We start from the raw sequence: 18,735 nt of genomic DNA, 5'->3' as shown, positions 1-18,735 counted from the left end.
CAATCCCAACCGAGTAGGAGCTCACTTGACATTTAGAGGTAGTTTCCAGAGTCGACATCTACAGCATTAAACCTTGAATGCCATCTCAGCATGGTTGACAGCGCTTAGACAGTATTTGTCAACAAAAGCCTGGCTCCGGTGTTTGACCTTTCATCAAGGAAGTTGTGTGTTCTGCTTCTGACCAGGAAGAAATGTGTGAAGGAATAAGTGGCACAGGTATAAGGAGCTTGCCTCTGAATCCTGATGTGGGTTAGATCCCAGGCTCGGCACTTGAGTGTGGTTGTGTTGACTTTGCAGGGGTTGGAAGACTGATGGGGGTTCCCCGATAACCACTGCTCATTACTGTTTTGGAATTGCATGGGGGAAACCCCAGGATTTAACCACCCCTACTTGTTGCACCCTTCAGCCATCTTTGTAGCCATGGCTCACTGACCAGGAGTCCATGTTGTCCACATAACCTTGCTGCAGTGCCGGGTTCGAACCTACAACCCCATGCTTATGGGTCGAGATCCTTACACCAGAGCCAACAGACTCCCTCACACATCTTACACTTTTCTTTGTAAATTTGACAATTGCAGTAGTCTATAAAGGACAAGGATCAAACCCATAACCTCTTGGATGGAAGGCAGGGAGCTACAGACTCCTTAACATTTTTGATTTGACATTTCTATGTTTGACATCAACAGTTGCAGAAGAGATAAGATTGAACCAATAACCTTTTTAGGTTACAAGGGAGGGACCAAACCCCAGAGCTACTGCCTCCACATAAATTGTACTCATTTTCATGTGAGACATCAACAGTTGTAGAAACATTGACTAAAGCGAAAGGTGAGGTTTGAACCCAAAACCTCTTGGTTGAAAGGCAGGGAGACAAGCCATGAGCCAGCCAGTGCCTTCTTCATACAAGTTGCACATCTGTTTGTAGCTTTAAAATTGACACATAGAAATAAATGGATTACTTTAAAGAGTGACTGCCTTTAAGAAGCAAGGAATACCTTTGAAAACAGCATCCATATGAATCAGGTTATTCTAGTAACAAAATTGACTACAAAGTGTAAATATAATTATTTTGGTCATAAAGTCAGTCTCGTCTAAAACTGAGTTTGGAACATCTGTGCATCACAACAGGTAAATGGGTTGGAATTTGATTTGATGTTCATTTGCCCACTAACAGCAGGTGAACAGGTGTGGTGATTGCTCTCTATCCAATAGCATAGACAGTGAGACAGACCTGCCCAGCAGCTCCGACTTTCAGACAACACGTTGCATATTTTACTTCCGAAATACTGCACCAAACACCTTCGATGTAAAATTGTGCAAAAACATCAAAAATAATTAGATAGCAACGTAGAATAAAGCAACGGCAAGGTTTAAACCCATAGCCTTTTTTTAAGGAAAGGAGCTAGGGAAGGAGAATAGGGGGAAATAATGGAATTGGTCCCATGACTTTAAAAAATGTTGGGTGGAGACTGGTGAAAGAGAGAATAAAAGCCTGTAAGGCAGGATACATTTTTCCAATTAGTAACACATGTCATTTATTTAACAGGGCTTCATAAACACTGCTCTCCACCCCACCCTCAGTGGCCTAGCTCTCTCTGGCACTCACAAAACCTAGGCCGGGATTCAATCCAATCACAGGTTATAGACATTGTGGTTTTGAAAGGATAATCTTATTACCGGTAAACACTGCATATGTTGGCTCAGTCGGCAATTGCCTTTAAAGCTAGAGATGTTTTTGTTGTTGTATGGGCTGCATCTCAATCCACCATAAAAGCTGCAATGCCTAGAACTTGACATATTGAATCTCGGCACTAGTGTAAAACTACAGGTCACACTGAACGAAAGATCCCAAACTGCTCTATTTACCACAAAGAATAATTGTTTGACCTAATACAAAAAAAACTTTCCCCAAATTTTACACAAAGCAGGGTAGGAAACCTAATTGATCAGTTCAGTGATTGCCTAAATTCAACACACCTGGTCTTCCATGTCAGTTAAAACAAAAACATGAACTGCTGCAGCACTCTAGGACCAGGGTTGCCTAACCCTGGCATAGAGTCAACTTCATACTCACCCCATAAACAAATAAATGACACTAGGAATACATGAGACAGATGCCCTGATCCCAAACAGACCTGGGTTCAAACACTTTGTGTAGGCATTCATCTTTGTGAACGTGACAACCCAAGTTCTAATATTAAATATTCTATATTTATAGTCTATATTTTAGGCCGAGAAAAAAAGGGTATTTTATTTATGTTCCTGCGTTCACGGTTAAATGCTGCATATTTCGGCTCAATGGGAAATTGTCTTGTGGTTTCAAAGCATGATCAATTTGTTTATTGTGATTGTCAATCTCAATTACACAGAGTCGTGCTTGATTTTAAAGAGATCCACAAAATAGTGGCAAAGTGCCAGGGGGGCCTGAAAGGAGTAAGGCAGGTTCACAACATAAGGGAGGTGTTCTCATTTACCCCCCCCCCCCTTGCTGGAAGCATGCTGAAGTACAGTTTAACATAAGGCCATCTCCATAGTAGTGCTGGATTCTCCAGCCCCATGTAACCTCCTCCTGCTCCAGTTTTATAGACAGCATAATGGGAAACTCACAACTAGAGGTCAATTCGAAAGTCAAGGCAGTGAGAAATGCCAAACACTTCCTGTGAAAGGAAATTACATCACACTGTATATTCTCTTGATTCTACGACATCCCAGCTCTAATGATTTGTAAAATTGAGGGGCATGAGCCACATGTACACCCCTAGCTCATGCACATTTTGTATCAACAATTTATTCAACAAATATAATCAATGCTAATACAATATATACAAATTTATCATGATACAACTATTTTTGAGAACAGAGAGGATGTGGCAGTTCGTCACAAAAAAATATGTTTAACAGAACTGTAAAAAAAAGGATAAAATAGTATTTAAGGACTGTAACGTCTTTATGGTTCACTCCATATATATTCAATTCCTTTTTTATCCTCCTCCCATCCATTTAATTCCTAAAACTCCATGTCAGTTCCTCTTAAATGTTGTAAAGCTTTATTGTCTGTTGTTTCCAGTATCCCTCCACCTCTCATACTCCTCCTCGTCTCGCCATGGCAACAGGGGGTGTCCCTCTCTCTCCATCCTTCCTCTTCCTCTCTCCTCCTCCAGTCCTGTCCTCCCGTACCATTCTGATCAGGTAGCGACTGGCCAGCTGTAGATTCCACTGGTAGCGGGACAGGATCATGACGCAGTCGTCACGAGAACACAGGCTCAGAGAGTACAGCTGCTCCATCTGAGAGAGAGAGAAGTGAGGTTGGGGCATCATATTTAGCATTAATTACATAAACACTGATCCAAATACTTAATTTTAGTATTCTTAGTTAACTATGTTGGTCAATGGAGAATACATTTTAAGTATATGTAAATAAAATATGCATTATTTCGGAATTATTACATAAGAATTAGAAGAGAAATTCTGTCTTACCTTGAGTTGTTGCTGGGCCCTAACAGGATTCCACTCATTGCGGCGAAGTGCATTACGAACCTCCTCATTGGTTACTCCATGCACCGCCTCCATGACCTGACCAATCAGAATACCTTAGTAAGTTAGACTAATTAAAGAGCCTGAACTGTCTAACACCTCAAGAACTAAAGACCCTACATCAATTCCATACCTGTGCTATGACGGCTTCCCTGGTGCGTTGCACTTGAGGCGGGTACCTCTCCCTCTCTCGTTCCCTCACCACCCTCTCCTTTTCTTGATCCCTCTCCTTGTCCCCATAGTTATCCAGTGTTGGTGTTGACCGTGCCATGTGGGCCATCTTGCCCAGATTGCTTCCTCCCATGGTCTGCGGTGGTTGGGGCTGAGGCTGGGCTGGCTGTAGCATCTGCTGCTGTGGATGTGTTGGAGGCTGTGGAGGCCATGAGGTGCCTGGGGCTGGATTTGCAGTAGGCCTCTGATCTCGGATCACCACCTGGGGGATCTTGAAGTTTTTTGGGTTGGGTGGGGGCGGGCGAGCCGGGGGGTTGATGCTGGCCTCGCTGAACCTACGGATGTCCTGCTGCATCCCCACGCTGTGGGCCCCCATGGCGGGGACGGGTCCACGACGGGGGTCCACCCTGACCCCTACTACCGTCTGAGTCCAGCTCTGGGGATCGCTCAGGACAGACTCCAGACTCCTGGTCATACCTGGGGACAAAAGGATAGTTATGTTTAATATATTTGTGTACAAAAGATGTACAGTATACAGCATGTTGGGGGGTGGTTATCCCTAGTTGGTATCGAACTTCCGACCCGTTGCTCTCAATGCTAGTAGAACATGGATAACATGTTCGTATCAGCCATATGTTGATCAAAGAGCTCTTGACGTCGTTACCTGACATTTTCTGTAAGTTGGAGCCCTCTTCCTCGCGATCTCTGTTTGCTGGGCCGCTCCTCCAGTTTATGCTCCTGAAAAACGTCAAAAACGTCAGACAAAACACAGGTAAACACACTCTCCAAACACACACTGGTCACAGCCTCTAAGCTGAGTGCGGGCCGCAGCACCCCCGGGACTGCTGCGCAGAAGAAATATCAGCGCGCACAGAGAAGCATGAGATTCAACTTTCTAGTTTTCCCCATTAGTTAACACTATCAACATTTCCCTTTACTGTGGCAATTGTGATCGAATCAATGCAATATTAGCCACTTTCAATGCAACATACCAAAACAAACTATGCAAAACTAACTATGCAAGAGATGTTGTTGTCGGCAGAACGCATCTGAGTAGGATTCTATTGCATTGACATGCACGACTCAGGCCCACATTCTACAGACCGGCGCGGCATAACGAAGCAGAGCTGCAGTAGGCCTATATGCAAATAGACAATTGCCATATATGGATCTGTGCCATTCACTTTGAACTGGACTGTGTTTATCGCATGAGCGGTCGTGAGTAGATGCGCTTGTTTTGAGATCAAAGCGTGAGCTGCATGAAGCCACGTGTGTACATTTTGTTAATATCCTTTGCTAGTTAGTGAGTTATTAGCCCAGTTATAGATGATGTGTAGTCAGCAATAGGGGAGTGATTGCTTCCTACAAGAGCACAAAACTTTGAAAAGTGAGTCAAGTAAAGAGCTTTTTTTGTCTTAAAGCGGCAGTGTTGTATTTTGGGCTTGAATAAGTTGCCAATATGCAGGGGGTAGCATAATTGTATGGGAATAATGATGCAATTTTAAAGTGGATTCTTGCATCAAACAACATTTTCAGTCACCTCTTTGTCTGAAGGACAAGTGGATAAACAGGTTAAAACTCTTTTGGGATAGGGGGCAGCATTTTCACTTTTGGATGAATAGCGTGCCCAGAGTGAACTGCCTCCTACTCTGTCCCAGATGATAATATATGCATATTATTATTAGTATGATAGAAAACACTCTGAAGTTTCTAAAACTGTTTGAATGATGTCTGTGAGTATAACAGAACTAATATGGCAGGCGAAAACCTGAGAAAAATCCAACCAGGAAGTGAGACATCTGAGGTTTGTAGTTTTTCAAAGGTTGGCCTACCGAATACACATTGAGATATGGATAAAGTTGCACTTCCTAGGGCTTCCACTAGATGTCAACCATCTTTAGAAACTTGAATGAGGATTCTACTATAAAGGAGGGGCTCATGAAACCTCTTTGAGTCAGTGGTCTGGCAGAGTGCCTTGGTCTCATGACACGCGGTCCCGACAGAGTTACCTCTTGTTCCAGTGCTTTTCTTCAGACAAAGGAATTTTCCGGTTGGAACATTGATGTTTTATGTTAAAAACATCCTAAAGATTGATTCCATACATCGTTTGACATGTTTCTAAAGGACTGTAATGGAACTTTGAGTTTTTGTCTGCGCCTCATGAAGATGGATTACTGGGCTGAACACGCTAACAACAAATGGCTATTTGGACATAAATGATGGACTTTATGGAACAGTCAAATCAGTCATTTATTGTCGAACTGGGATTCCTGGGAGTGCCTTCTGATGAAGATCATCAAAGGTAAGTGAATATTTATGGTGTAATTTCTAACTTCTGTTGACTCCAATGGCACATATTCCTCTGGCTGTTTTGGGTTCTGAGCGCTGTTCTCAGATTATGCTTTTTCTGTAAAGTTTTATTGAAATCTGACACAGCTGTTGCATTAAGGAGAATTCTATCTTTAATTCTGTGAATAACACTTGTATCTTTTATCAATGTTTATTATGAGTATTTCTGCAAAAATCACCGGATGTTTTGGAATCAAAACATTAATGCACGCAACGCGCCAATGTAAACTGAGATTTTTGGATATAAATATGCACATTATCGAACAAAACATACATGTATTGTGTAACATGATGTCCCATATGAGTGTCATCTGATGAAGATCATCAAAGGTTAGTGATTCATTTGATCTATATTTCAGCTTTTTGTGACTCCTCTCTTTGGCTGGAAAAATGGCTGTGTTTTTTTGACTTGGCTATGACCTAACATAATCATATGTTGTGCTTTCGGTGTAAAGCATTTTTAAAAATCTGACATGATGGGTAGATTAACAAGATGTTTATCTTTCATTTGCTGTATTGGACTTGTTAATGTGTGAAAGTTACATGTTTCCCCAAAATATTTTAGAATTTCGCGCACTGCCTTTTCAGCGGAATGTTGTGGAGGGGTTCCGCTAGCGGAATGCTTGCCCTAGAAAGGTTAATGTCAAGCCCTGCATGTTTTTTTTTGTTCAAAAGTCTCTGTAGGCCTACAGTTTGCGCTCAGCAGACCTGAAATTTCTTCAGTGATGAAAACATTTAAAGGGAACAATGGTCATGGGATGTATACTCAAAGGTTCAAAGTCATACTACATTTATCATATAGCCATGGATTGAGTAGGTTGTTACTACCTCATGGTGGAATGTTTACAAAAGAAAAGTGCTGAATACTAAGTGGAAGGTGGTTAATTCACCAGCTAAGACCCTCCTGCAGGCAGTTTCTAACTTAACCAACTCATCATTGTCAAACATTGCAAGAAAACAGTGCTGTTGAATGCAGGAACCAAGGTTAGCAGCAAAACATTATCCAAGCCTTATCGAAACCTAATTAAATCTTGACTGACTCATCGAGGCGCTCCGGGGTGCCCCAGCTACGGTCGGGGTGGGTGTCTCCATGCCCTGTGTGCTGCAGACTGCCCTTCAGAGGGGGAGAGATGAGGCTGGAGGCAGGAGGACCAGGGGCAGCGGGAGGACCAGGGGCAGCGGGAGGAGCAGGAGTGCTGCTGGGGGCAGCCAGGCTTGGGGGGAACCAGCCCACCGTCAGGGTCCTCTGGTTCTGACCCTTCCACTCACACAGCTCCAGACTACAGGGGAAGAATCACATTAAGAAACCAGTGACCATTGTACAATTTCAACCAGTGAGTTATAACCGTTTATACTGACTTATAGACTTAACTAAAAATATAAACCGCTTATCAGTCCTTAACAACCCTCTTGACACTTTTACATAAGACTCTGCATAATGTAGTGTTAGCCAAGTTAAGAAAAGCAGACAGAGCGTGGAGTAATTGTAAGATTTTCGTGATAAAGAATTTGATAATACCCCCCCCCTCTCAAGAATTACCACAAGGGGGCAAGAATGTGAGGATTAGGGTTAACCATCAAATCAGGGTTGGAATGCGGTTCATGAATGGAGCTCTTTGAAGGAGCAGGTTTAACAAATTATTCCATCTTTCGTGTCCATAAATGTTCTCTTTCTTCCTATCCCACACTCACCCATGGTCTATGATGGTCACTAGGTCGTTGGATAGCAGAGTGAGTTTCCTAGGTTCCGCAAAGTCCCTCACAGCACGCACCTCTATAGGCTGAGCCTAGAAAGAGGGAGGAGGGGAAAACTATTTAAGCACGTCTCAAAGTGAAAATGGCCTGTATTCTTGTCACTGCCGACATGCTTAAAAAAGTAAACATGTTAAGGAACAACTGGATTAGAGCAGAGATCACCAAACTCAGTCCTGCCCCCCCCCCCCCCGGGTGCACGTTTTGGTGAGTATAATGTAACTGTATACAGTGCATAACAAATGTACATAGAAATGTGTAGTCTGTTACCTCTGCCACCAGAGTGGTGAGCTGGGAGAAGGTGGGTCGGTCGGATGGGGTGCAGGCCCAACACTTTCTCATCACAGAGTAGAGTTCCTGAGGACAGTCAGGGGGTCTCTCCATACGCTCTCCCTCCCTCTCCACCCTCCACAGGATCTGAGGAGAGAAAAGAAGAGAGGAACGTTTAATGACAAAGACATATTCAATATCTCTATATTGCAATTTTTGTGGTCACACACACAACAATGAACATTTTTTTGGCTAAAAAGGGCTCAAATATTTCAGAAGTCGTACAGATGCTTGGAGCCTTGAGTCGTTGTGAGTCATGGTTTATCTTAAGTGTACAAAACTGTCTCCATACTCAATTTCAAAACTTTTTCTACACATACCTGTCTGCCAGATAACCCCAGCCAAGGCTCGTCACAATAGGTGAACATCTCCCAGAGGAGGACCCCAAACATCCACACATCAGAGGAATGGGTGAAGGAGCCCAAACGCAGACTCTCTGGGGCACACCTGGAGGGCGCAAGAGAGAGATGGAATTACTACAAACTGACAATCATCCAGCAAAGAAAATTCCACAGTAGTGATATCTCCACATCGGCTTCCATTAGGTTACACTGCTAAACAATCAATGACTTGCAAATAACATTTCCCCCCACACACTCCTTGATGTTTCCTCCTCAGCTCACCAGGCAAAGGGGATGCGTCTGTGGGCTGTCATCATGTAGTGGTCCTTCTCCTGACTCAGGACTCTCATCAGCCCAAAGTCCCCGATCTTCACCATCTCCCTGGATGCCAGGAGAACGTTCCGGGCAGCCAGATCCCTGTGAATGAACCTGGAGGAGATATAACACAGGCACACTTTACCAGCCAAAACCACAAATGATACTGGGTTTTCATTGGTAAGAAGTGTCTTCATCCGCCTCTGGTCAAATTTGATTGGCTTTCAGGAAATGTATTACGTTGGTCAGAGGAATTGTTTACATTTAGGGTTACGGTGAGGGTTACAGTAAAGTTAGTGGTTAAAATTGCATGTGGTTGTAGCAAAGATTTTTATAACTAAACCAAGATAGACCACAGCCCGTCATTCCAAATGGGAACAAACGAGTCATAGTGGGCAGAACAAGCAAGGAGTTGGGCAGAGCCAAGCGCAAGCTAGCGAGATCCTATTGCAGAATTCTAGCAAACATTTGCATTTCCATGAGAGAATGCCTACTCTGAAGTGTGCGTGTGCAATAACTCAATTTGCCTTTGCACTCCTTATAAAACAACGCTATTTTTTACAACTTCGACAAAGGGTAAAGTCTACAAAACTTAGTCTACACTGTTTGTAACCGATTCTAGTTTTGGGAACAGAAAACGGTATTGGGATCAAATGTATTAGCAGAATGTCGGCCAAAATCTCTCGTTCCATCTTCTTCCACTGCCCGTCACTAGGCTTCCTCTCACTACCATATGTGGCAGTGAGTGGAAACACCAAGCGAATGCTTCACATTTATACATCCAGTGAAATATCGGTCTCATTGTTCCATCTGTGGTTGTAGTCTGTAGAGTGGGACTGTTTTGTGTCTCACCTGCGACCCTCCAGGTACTCCATGCCTGCTGCTATCTGGGTGGCGAAGAGCCAGAGGCGTGCCAGGGGGTACTCGTACTGACGAGAGCGCAGCGTGTCATACAGGGATCCCAGACATGCCACCTCTGTCACCTGGGGAAAAGATAATACGGTTTTAAAGGGACTTCTTTGCTCTGAGGATTTTACTTTCCCCCCTCAAATTCCCTAAGTTAATTATTTGATAAACATAACATCTGAATGACCACTGAAAGTTTCTTTGAATTTGAATGGCTGTATTTGAATAACCAATCTCCCGATTAGAATATTAGCTTATTGGGCCCAGGAATTAAAAGGCGACAGGATTTCAATATAGAAATATGGCCCATAATGGAGAAATAATAAATATGTTTATACTCCATCTTTCAGAGGTTGGAAAGAATATGGCAGTCTCACCATCTTCAGGGGCTGTGTGAGCACTACTCCGTAGAGGCGGATGATGTTGGGGTGGTCTAGAGACTGCATGGTGGTCACCTCCTGGAGGAAGTCTGTCAGCGTGTCCGTCTGTCTGGACAGGCTACTCCTCAGAGTCTTCACCGCAACTGGCAGCTGTCACGGCAACAGAAAGGAGAAGGATGGATGAGTTAGGTGTACTGATTAATAACATTTGGAATAGATAATGCAATTTCTATTGATCGGGAATATACTGTAATGCAATTTCTATTGATCTTTAAGATATCTTGCCCTGTGTGTTTTCCAAACAGGCAACCTAGCTCTGGCTTTTCACTAGTACTACTGCATATCTACATTCATAACATTGGACTTGGTGAGTAAAATAAGGGAAATAGTGTCCCACTAGAAACACTCACCACTCTCCCAGTGGGGGTCTGCCACTCTCCCCTCTTCACCACACCGAAGGAGCCCATGCCCAGCTTCTCCCCTAGAGATAGTTCACTGTCCTGAATCAGACAGGTGAGTGCCCGCCCTCCTGTCTCCTGGCCCTGCCCCATACTGCCCCATTGGTCACCGCCCTCCGGACCACGGCCACTGAAGACCTGGGAGGAAAAAAAATATATATATATATAAAAAAATTATAAAATGTTTTACAATTAACAATCATCAAAGAAATACATTGTGGGAGGTGGTGTACATGTCTTACCTTGGTGATCCATGACTTTGGTCTCATGGTGATCTTGTACCGTTTCACAGCATCCCATAATCTTCTCTGTCCTACATGTCAACAAATAACCATAGATCATAAAACAAACTAGATCAACAGCACTTACAACTCAATTCTACCGTAACCCACTAATCTACCGGTAGTGCCAACATGGAGGATAGTTTGCTTGTGGCTAGATGGTATACTGCTATGGTAAAAAATAATAATAATAATAATAAAGTTCATGTTACTTAGAATTTTTGTATTTTAGCTAATACTAACCCTTTTCCTAACCTTAACCCAATTCCCCTAACCTGCTGCGTTAATTATCCTAACCTGCTACGTTAATTATCCTAACCTGCTGCCTAAATTGCTACGAAAAGTCACTTTAATCCGTAACTGTATACCATCTGGTCAAAACAGCAAAACTCTGATACGAATCATTTGGAGGCAACTGCGTCGAGCACTGACCTGGTTTGCTAATGCCGATCTGCTCGAGGTCAGACTCCTTGACATAGTTGAAGTGCTCTATGCGGGTGATGTTGAGGCCGTCCCGGACACGCAGGTAGAACCTCTCCAACTGGACCTCGGCCAGGAGGTGGTACAGCCACTGAGTGTCCTGGTCCATCAGCATGACCCTACAGGGCACCACAGCACTAGTGGGGTCAAAGAGGATGGAGGGGAAGAGTCATGTAAAGGTGCTGTTTCCATCGGCCTTGTCAGTGGTGCTGGCTGGAATTGCGTAGAGTACCGGAATTAGCCTATATTGCTACCATCATGCTACCCAAAGTTAAAGGTTGGAGTAATGGAGTGGACAGTATTTCGCGATCACAGGTGCGAGACCTTTCAAAATCAACAAAAATATATCTACAAGCAATTGTTACAACAACGAGAAACTAGCTTCAATAACTTTTTCCAAATACTAGTTAACTCAACTAACAAAATAATGGACGATCTGATCAGAGGTCCAGGACCTTCAGAACAGTTTGCAGTTCTCCCAGGGAGAGGCGAGGGACCTGAAAGAGACAAATCCCGCAAGATGGAAAAAAACTAAGTCCTCTCGAGATGACATCAGCACTGTGTGTGAATCATGAGACATGGATGGATTCTGAGGAGAATGTGAGAAGAATTATCACAAAAAACTGCAGATGGATCATAGGAAGATTGAGGTGGAGCCACACCCACAGGTCTGGAACACCTGTAACCAGCCCAGGTGACAGACCCAGGCGGAAAGTCGTCAAGTTCCTAAGGTTCAAGAACAAGACGGCTGTTCTGGAGAGAGCTAAGTAATTGAGAGGAACCGACATCTTCCTCAACGAGGACTTCTCTAGAGCTGTGCGCCAGAGGTGGAAATAACTCACCCTAGCTATGAAAGCTACCAGAGAGCGTGGGGACACAAGCTCATTCTCCACCCTCCCTCCCTAAAGATCTGGGAGGAATGAGAGAGCCAAGCTTCAGGGTCAGTAGCTTCAGCCTAACATCCCACAGACCTGATAAACGATGTATTTATTACATTTTACCATATTAGAGTGCCTTCAGAAAGTATTCATACCCCTTGACTTATTCCACATTCAATTATTTTTAGATTCTCACCCATCTACACACAATACCACATATTGACGAAGTGAAAACATGTTCAGAATTTTAGCTAATTTACTGATGATATCTCATGTACATACACTATCAAAAGTTTTATTACACCTACTCATCCAAGTTGTTTTTCTTTATTCTTAGCAATGATTTAGGGATCCTTGTGAGTAAGTATTAGCTAGGTTGCCACTTGTTGTTCACCTATTGAACTTCAGTTCATTCAAATAAATAGCTAGCCAGCTACTTAACCCTGTGGTCCAAAGCTAACGTTATAAGCAGCCAGCTAGCTTCATCATTTTGCACTATTGGTTAGAGCCTGTAAGTAAGCATTTCACTGTAAGGTTGTATTCCTGTTGTATTCTGCGCACGTGACAAATAAACTTTGATTTGATTTAGTGAGGCTCGAACGGGCCGGGTTATGTGTTGCGAAACTAGACACAATAAGGATTAGGCACAATAGTGGAATTTGCGGGTTGCCTTCAAATTAAAAGTATGTCATTGACAGTGATGCATATGAATACAAATATAATTATGCCAGAATTATGCTAACCGCAAGTTCACTATTGTGGTTCATCCTTATTGTGCCTAGCTTCACATAGTTGGGTCCGACCACCATTAATCAAATAAGAACTGTCTTATAAATTAGGGCTATTTTAGATGACACCTAGCTATATAGTTAGCTAGTTAACTACAGCTACTGAAACAGATTATGTTGTGTTATTTGCAAAGACCCAAACGGCGTCCCAAAGAAATCCTGGTTGAGAATGAAACGACTAAACAAATGAACAACAAAAATGCACAGCAAGTAAGTGAAAGAAATAGGTTTTCATTATGTTTTACTGGTAATGGGGACATAGGTAAATGCCAACAAAATAACTTTTTGGTCAGTGTGGTGTGTGTAAACTTTATTTAACTAGGCAAGTCAGTTAAGTACAAATTCTAATTTACAATGACAGCCCGGACGAGGCTGGGCCAATTGTGCGCTGCCCTATGGGACTCCCAATCACGGCCGGGTGTGATACAGCCTGGATTCGAACCTCTTGCACTGAGATGCAATGCCTTAACACACACATGGACGCAGTGGTCTAACTATTTAAATGTACTAGAATGCTTAAAAGGCCGCAAACATTTTCAATATCGGTTATTGTTATATTTATTTTAGCAAGGAAAATATTGTTATCGGCCAAAATGTAATATCGATGCATCACTAATAATAAGATGATAGTTGAGCTGTAATTGTTATATTTCAGTGCAGTCTTTGATGTTATTGATCATAAATTGTCACTTGCTATGGCTTTACATCACCTGCCATCACATGGTTGGAGAGTCATTTATTTAATAGAACCCAGAGAGACCTTATCTGTTCTTCAATGGAAGCTTCTCTAACATCAGATATGTACATTGCGGTGTCCCTTAGGGCAGTTGCCTTGGGCCGTTACTCTTATCTGTTTGTACAAATGATTCGCTACTGGTCTTAGACAAAGCTAGAATGACTATGTATGTGGATGATTCCACACTCTACATGTCCGGCAATATGGTGAAGTGCAGCAAAGTAAGACCTAGCAAAACTGCAGCTGGCTCAAAACAGAGCAGCACACCTTGCCCTTAAGGTGTTTTGTTACTTGTGTTTTGTGCAGACACCAGGAAGAGTAGCTGCTGCTTCTGAAAAAGCTCATGGAGATCCAAATAATGTATCAGGATGGTCCAGTTCCATTAGTAGAACAATATATCCTTCCTTTGGCAAAGTCGTTTCTGATCTAACTAGAATGGGTAGGTAAGTACGCAAGGGTATAGCTTTCCCCAGTCCAGTTAGTGATCACCTTAAGGGAGTTAAGGGAGGAAGCATTTCAAGCCAATTCCAAGATACAGCATAAACACTGCCTTGTTGCTAATTCCCAGCAGCTTCACCATTGGAATATTATGCATAATTGAATTGGGAATTCACAGATTTTGTTCAGTGGAGGAACATCAGAGAAAGTCAAAGAGCTGTAACCAAAGGAGACAGTACCTTTTCTGAGCCTCAATTCAACAACGAGCCAGCCTGTTTTACCGTAATTATGTTCAAAGTTCACATACCGGCCTCTTCTGGTCGCTATGGACACCCATAACAAGAATTCATCAATAAAAGTCCTGAGTTAATGCGCTGTCTAACACAAGAGGGAGCCGAGTGTGACAGCTTTCAGTACCAGCCAAACACTTAACAGACCTTTGTTTTGTATCAAATCAACACCATAAAACAACCCTAATGAGCAACATTTTTTTTAACCTGGCACCAAAGTCAGTATCAGCTGAATCAAGTTTGTTATATCACATTTGTTGGGGGAAATCCTATCACCCCTGTTCACATGGACAAAGAACCAGTTACAGAAACAGAGGGGAAAGGCGACGATTGAGGAGAAGAATTAACCAATGGAGGATGGGAAGAGAGGGTGGGACAGGAAACAAAGAGATGAAAGTGTGTTAGAATAAGAATAAGCAAGTGGGTGCTAATAGAATACGCCAGTGGGTGTTAATCACTTAGTTTCAAAATACATTTGCTCACTGTTTACTGCTACCACATATAAAGCTAATCATACCGCAACATTGGTGCCCATCCTTCGGTTCTTAAATCAAGTGACGTATTTTTGTCCAGCTCCTACATCAACTTTGAAATAGTATTTTTTTGCAATCTCAAAGCAAGCAAGCCCACACGTCTGTTGCTCAGAGACTACTGGAAGTGCATGTTCTTCTCTCTGTCTTGAACTCAAATTTTGCAATTCACAAAGAGGCGCAACCTGTGACGCCAAGCTGTAATTTCCAACAACTACTTAACGTCTATCTAACTACACACGTCATTTCATGTCCTTGTCTGCGTGTGGACTTCCGCGTCAGGGAATTGCCGCTATAAAACAATCACAGAGAAGGGTGTGAATCAGAGGCCTACATTCTTGTGTCAACTATTCTGGGAAACCCAAACCAGTTATCTCACATCAACTGTCTGACATATCAGATATAACATGTGTGTATGTCTATGTCATAGCTGATGATGGGTACCTGATGTGGGTGCAGATTGTAGCTTGGTTAACAGATGAAGGCCATTTCCATTTTGTATTTCCACAGAAAGACCGACAGAAACACATTGATGCAGACAGACGCAAGAAGGGGCTAGCCCGGACAAGCACTATTCCTGTCAAAAGAGATTCCCAAGGACAACTCCCAAACCCACACCCAACTATTTCATGAAAGTCACAATCCTGTGCCAAGTCTGCAGTAAAAACATGCGAGCAACCAATCACGGGTCATTTCTCATGCATGCCATTGCTTTGAGGTTATTCAGATTTATGTACACAGGAATGCATCTTTAATCCACTCAGTTACCGGATAATGAATGTTATAAGAGGGAGGTAGCTATAGGGTTGTTTGGGCCTATTTGCTCTCTCCATGAAGCATTTGGGAGGCTTTGTTTTGAGGCTACGTCTCTTGGTGCTGATTGGGTGAGTGCACTCGATCAATTAAAGACAAACTAATGGGGTAACCAGTAACATAAGCATTTCGCTGCACCTGCCATAACACCTGCAAATCTGTGTACGCTACCAATAAACTTTGATTTGATAACTGGAGTCTGAACAACCTACTGGACACATGATCCCTGATGAGCTGGGATTCTAACAAAGAGAGAGTTTGACAAAGCTTCACGATAACATCTCCTCATAGAGAAGGGCTCTTTTAACAGAATGCATGGCCTGACTGACTCGGTCTGATTCATAACAACCAGAACTGTCCCCAATCTACATCAGTCAACAAAGGGAGTGCCTTCAAGCAATCTCTGGGAGTGCCTTCATGCAATCCCAATGAAGTAGCCTGGAAGTTGAGTAATTATTTCAGAGAGAAAGAGATATATATAGATATATATACACAATCCTGGATACACACTCACCTCTCTTAGCAGTGACATAACTATTTGCCTATGACCCTTGTTAGGAAAATACTTATTTAACTCGGTCCTGGGGTCCCCAAAGGGTGCAAGTTTTAGTTTTTGCCCTGACATTATACAGCGGATTCAATTAATAAAATCTTACTGCTGAGTTGACTATTTCAGCCAGCTCTGTAGGTCTAGGGCAAAAACCAAAACATGCACCATTTGGTTTGGGAAACGCTGCCATTGTCAAACTGTGTTAATCCTCAATTGAGTTTGCTGGTGTATGGTCAGCATTAAAATGATCATCCATGATGACTTTCGAAAAAATAGTTTAGAACAAAAATGTGAAAATATGCTTTGATTTATCTGGTTCATAAGGCATGCATTGGAGTTTACAGAAAAATGCGTTTCTCTAAATCAAATGCTTGATTCATTCTTGCCTATCAAAATTGCCATTGCCATTTTTCTCAACAGAGTTAAAAGTAAGTCTGCACCATTTGTTACCCTGGAGTTGATAGTAAATCAAGGTGTAGGCCTATGAATTACTGAACGCCACTAACTGTAACGTTAGTTGTGGGACGCCATTGTTTAGCCTTTCAGAATAAATACTGTCAATATACTGTATTGACTGGTGGGGTAAATTGATGCCAAAGGCTAGTTCAACAAAGATGAGTGGTAAATACTTACCGTCAACAAAATGACCGAAAGTCTACTGGTGCCACGATCTTGCTTATTTATGAACCCAGCTTTCGGTTATGAGCGACAACAACAAATTAACTGATTCCAAATAGGATCGATAGACCTAGAGATAATCCACATCACATGCCATACTGTTTTTCTTCATTTCGTCAACAAATGATCATTATTTTTCTTTTCTTAGTGTTGTCGGTTGTTTTATTTCATCGCAAAATATCTGAGAATCCTCACTTAAACTGGTGTGTTTCGCTCTACCTGTCCACAGTGCTCTCTCTGTCTCTTCCTCATATTTTCACTCCACCCCTTTTCAACGTCCACCTGTGCTACACTTGCCCAGACACCCGCCTACACATCACATTTATTTTTACAATAATGTATGACGTAAGTTATTTAACAATAATATATTACGCATAATAATGTTGCGCAATCACACCAAAACTACTACAATTATATAGGCATTTGCGTAATTATCATATATTCTCATGGCTCTTTTGAACAACTTGAATGCGCATTATGCATCAATTATAAATTAAGATAAATATGTTATATCATGTATGTTGTATCCTGTGTTCTCCTTTGCCTAAAACGTTAGTGATTCAACCTCCCTTTTTTTTATATTTTCATGTGTGGACAAAGGGCCCTGAATGTGGACATTGTAAATTCTAAAGATTAAGTTGAAAAGCAGGTGACCATAGCATAAAGTGAATCATATTGCTGTTATATTCCATCAATAACAGCCTCAGGGTATTTCTTTCCATTGATATTTTGCTTGTTTTGTTTGAATGATGTCAAAACTTGCCAGCAGCAATGACTCAAGTACTGTAGAGAAACTATACTCTTTCTCTCTCCCTCCCTCTTTACTGTGCATGTCTGCTCCTGCCAAGCCAGTCTGACTAGATTTTTGCCTCTCACATGGCCTCCTATTTGAATGTGTACCCAGGCAGCAACAAAGTGGAGTGCCCCCTGCATGCACTTCCTTGTACTAGTGGTATGGTACACACAACACAATAGAAAGGGAATGATGCTCAATTTAAAGGACAATCAAGAGTGAGTCTATTCTCATTTAAAAAACAGTGGAAACTGGTTCTCTTTCATGACATTATCACATGGATATAAAATGACCGAAAGGGCTTCAGAGTGGCACAGCGGTCTAAGGTATTGCATCACAGTGCTAGAGGTGTCACTACAGACCCTGGTTTGAGCCTGGGCTGTATCACAACTGGCCGTGATCAGGAGTCCCATAGGCCGCACAATTGGCCCAGCGTTGTCCGCGTTAGGGTTTGGCCGGTGTAGGCCCATCATTGTAAATAAGAATTTGTTCTTAACTGACTTGCCTAGTTAAATAAATAATATATATATATATACTGTAGATGTGAATGTATGATTATGTATCAATAATGACTCATGTAAAAATCATTGTTATTGTGAAAATATTCTATATCAGATATTTTGTATTGGTTTTGTAGCAGTGACTCCTTGCTCAATTAACATTAATTTACCAAGTGGATTGAGAAATATAACGACCTAATGATACCAGGTTATATTCCGTTTCTAGAGAGCAGGAGTATGTGGGAATAGTGGTGACCATAATTTTGTCTTTAAACGTATCTGTCACAGGGTTCAGAATGCAAATTCTTGAGCAAAAGGTTCTTAGTGTCAGCTTACAGCATGGGAAGCTCGTACTTTATGATGTGTGTGTGACCTGGGGGCTTGTGACATTTTTATGTAGCCTTTTCTCACCTGACAATTGGGACCAGGATCCACCTCAGATGC

General features: G+C 42.3%; 1 protein-coding gene across 1 annotated transcript; it reads right to left on the bottom strand.

Annotated features, from left to right (window-relative positions):
• Positions 1–1,507: 1,507 nt before the first annotated feature.
• On the bottom strand, positions 1,508–17,293 carry tnk1 (tyrosine kinase, non-receptor, 1). Its single transcript, XM_020491595.2, has 15 exons — positions 16,954–17,293; positions 11,250–11,434; positions 10,779–10,849; positions 10,489–10,674; positions 10,076–10,228; positions 9,645–9,775; positions 8,760–8,906; positions 8,457–8,583; positions 8,077–8,223; positions 7,747–7,841; positions 7,095–7,334; positions 4,370–4,443; positions 3,668–4,182; positions 3,478–3,573; positions 1,508–3,285 (listed from the first exon to the last, which is right to left on the bottom strand). Exons 2-15 carry the CDS (start codon positions 11,410–11,412, stop codon positions 3,082–3,084), a joined length of 2,349 nt encoding a protein of 782 aa, XP_020347184.1. The 5' UTR covers positions 11,413–11,434; positions 16,954–17,293; the 3' UTR covers positions 1,508–3,081.
• Positions 17,294–18,735: the final 1,442 nt, after the last annotated feature.

The sequence above is a fragment of the Oncorhynchus kisutch genome, linkage group LG9 (assembly GCF_002021735.2).
Source record: "Oncorhynchus kisutch isolate 150728-3 linkage group LG9, Okis_V2, whole genome shotgun sequence".
Lineage (NCBI taxonomy): Eukaryota > Metazoa > Chordata > Actinopteri > Salmoniformes > Salmonidae > Oncorhynchus > Oncorhynchus kisutch.
The sequence above is the reverse complement of the archived record's forward strand: the minus strand, read 5'-3'. Positions and strand labels throughout refer to the sequence as shown.

Bases quoted from the DNA above. Each gene is read 5' to 3' on its own strand.
- tnk1 (XM_020491595.2), bottom strand. From the start codon at position 11,412: ATGCTGATGGACCAGGACACTCAGTGGCTGTACCACCTCCTGGCCGAG. The intron at 7,842-8,076 runs GTAACAGACTAC...CCCTCTTTCTAG, and splicing joins TCACCACTCTGGTGGCAGAG to GCTCAGCCTATAGAGGTGCG. The intron at 4,444-7,094 runs GTCAGTCAAGAT...GACGTTTTTCAG, and splicing joins ACCCCGGAGCGCCTCGATGA to GAGCATAAACTGGAGGAGCG.